Source organism: Nicotiana attenuata, unplaced genomic scaffold (assembly GCF_001879085.1).
Source record: "Nicotiana attenuata strain UT unplaced genomic scaffold, NIATTr2, whole genome shotgun sequence".
NCBI classification, from domain to species: Eukaryota; Viridiplantae; Streptophyta; class Magnoliopsida; order Solanales; family Solanaceae; genus Nicotiana; species Nicotiana attenuata.
The window spans coordinates 192,912-194,682 of record NW_017670379.1 but is presented as its reverse complement, the minus strand read 5'-3'; the positions used below and the strand labels follow the sequence as shown (position 1 = coordinate 194,682).

Here is a 1,771-nt window from a genome sequence, read left to right as displayed (position 1 = left end):
GATCACGAATCGGCGTTGAAGACAACACTAACAGTATCCGAGGTTCCTCTACAATCAACCTCGAATACTAGGGGGCATTACCCTTGGATATTAATTTTTTGTGAGGAAATTACTTCGTAATAGAAAGGTCGTAATAGAAAGATTTCTTGTAAGAGCCAAATGGTCAAATGAACCGTGCCCACATAGGTTGCCTGAGCCTTGGCATAAAATATGTACGCATGTATAACTATTTTTCACAAGAATAAAGAGAATTACTTTCCTTGCAATTATCTTATGTCTTAGAAAAATTTCCACTTTACAATTTCGTACTTTCGATCTCTTAAGGAAACGAGCTTAAGGGCCAAATATAACCAGAGTTCGGATGCTCACTCCCATACTCAGGGACTGCCGTCTGAAAAATAAACTCGAATAGATTGAACTATCGATCATCGGGGGCATAATACCTCTTAGGAAATCCCCGATTTTTAAAGGCCACGGTCATACCCACGTCGACCTTGTATTTGGCTACTTTAGCATCGGCTTTGGCATTGGCCACTGCCACCTCTGATTTGGCCACCTCTAGTTCATTGACCAAGTTTGCTCTATCAAAAATAGCCAAGTCCAACTGGGATTGAAGCTCCTTGATTTTCTTGACCTGCACCGACGCTTTCTCTTTAGCAGCCTGGGGCTGGGTCTCGGCCGACTCCAGTTATGCTCGGACAGCTTCCTTTCTCGAAGCTAAGATGTCCATGTTTTTCTTGAACTCTTCAGCCTCAACTTGTATTGTATCTACCTCTGTCTTGAGCTGCCCAATCTGTTCGAGCCTCTGCCGGACCTACAGGATCGGATCGTTAGTCACTATCTCCAATTCTTCTTCACTATCGTGAAGCACTCGAAATACCTGCTCGAACATCTCGGCATGTTCATCCCGAGCTGTTACTAAATCGGCCTGAAGCTTCTCACTGAGAAGCTTGTAGCTGTCACTTTTCTCAGTGAGGTCCCGAACCTCAGCCTCGTGGTGAGTTAATTCCTCCCGGTATCGGAGGAAAGCCTCGTGATGTAGCAGCGAAGCCTGCAAGCATAAGGGAAAATGTTATGGTTAAATACAACTTTAAAAGTTAGAATATATGAGAAGAAAGACACGCAAATTTACCTGATTTAATGCTTGTTGGGCTTCATTGAATAGGCAGGGGGTTTCCACTTCGTTCATCACTGCCTGATATTCTTTGGTCACCAAACACCGAAGGTAACTACCGACCCCCACGGGGGAAGAGAAAACCTGGGCATCCTCCGGGATAGAGAAAGCTATTGACCATCTTCGGTCAGGATTAACACTTGGGCCGGGAATCGATCCACCTTTAGGCTCGATGAAGAACCGGTGGCACCCGATGACGGTACCTTCCTTGGCACCGGCAGGTCACCAAGCCCAGTGAAGTCTTCCAAAGTAGCAAACGCAAACCCATCCAAGAAGCCATGGATATCAGTCGCCTTCTGAGGCCCCTCGTAAGAACGGCTTTCCAACATACCGGCCTCACGAATCATGGCGTCCGAAATCTGAGGGGACCCGCTGATGTCGATCGCTCCAAGTTCGTCTCTCGGGGCACTTTCCGCTGCTCGAGAACCATCACCCCCGATCTATCGCTTGACCCCCTAGCTTGGGGCAGAATGGCCTCGACTCCTTCTGGCTCGAAAGCTTCAGCCAGAGCTCTCTCATCGACCTCCTCATGTCGAGATGGTTCAACTTCATCACCTGCTAGTTCGAGAATCTCTTGTACCATGACACCAGACCGCA

The 1,771-nt window shown here is 47.4% G+C and overlaps 1 protein-coding gene across 1 annotated transcript; it reads right to left on the bottom strand.

Annotated features, from left to right (window-relative positions):
- Positions 1–296: 296 nt before the first annotated feature.
- LOC109238608 lies at positions 297–1,521 on the bottom strand. Its single transcript, XM_019405098.1, has 4 exons — positions 1,378–1,521; positions 1,133–1,258; positions 881–1,051; positions 297–814 (listed from the first exon to the last, which is right to left on the bottom strand). Exons 1-4 carry the CDS (start codon positions 1,519–1,521, stop codon positions 689–691), a joined length of 567 nt encoding a protein of 188 aa, XP_019260643.1. The 3' UTR covers positions 297–688.
- Positions 1,522–1,771: the final 250 nt, after the last annotated feature.

Coding starts and splice junctions, on each gene's coding strand:
- LOC109238608 (XM_019405098.1), bottom strand. CDS start 1,521: ATGATTCGTGAGGCCGGTATGTTGGAAAGCCGTTCTTACGAGGGGCCT. Junction 1,259..1,377: donor ACCTGCCGGTGCCAAGGAAG/GTACCGTCATCG, acceptor GAGGATGCCCAG/GTTTTCTCTTCCCCCGTGGG. Junction 815..880: donor ATGCCGAGATGTTCGAGCAG/GTATTTCGAGTG, acceptor CCGATCCTGTAG/GTCCGGCAGAGGCTCGAACA.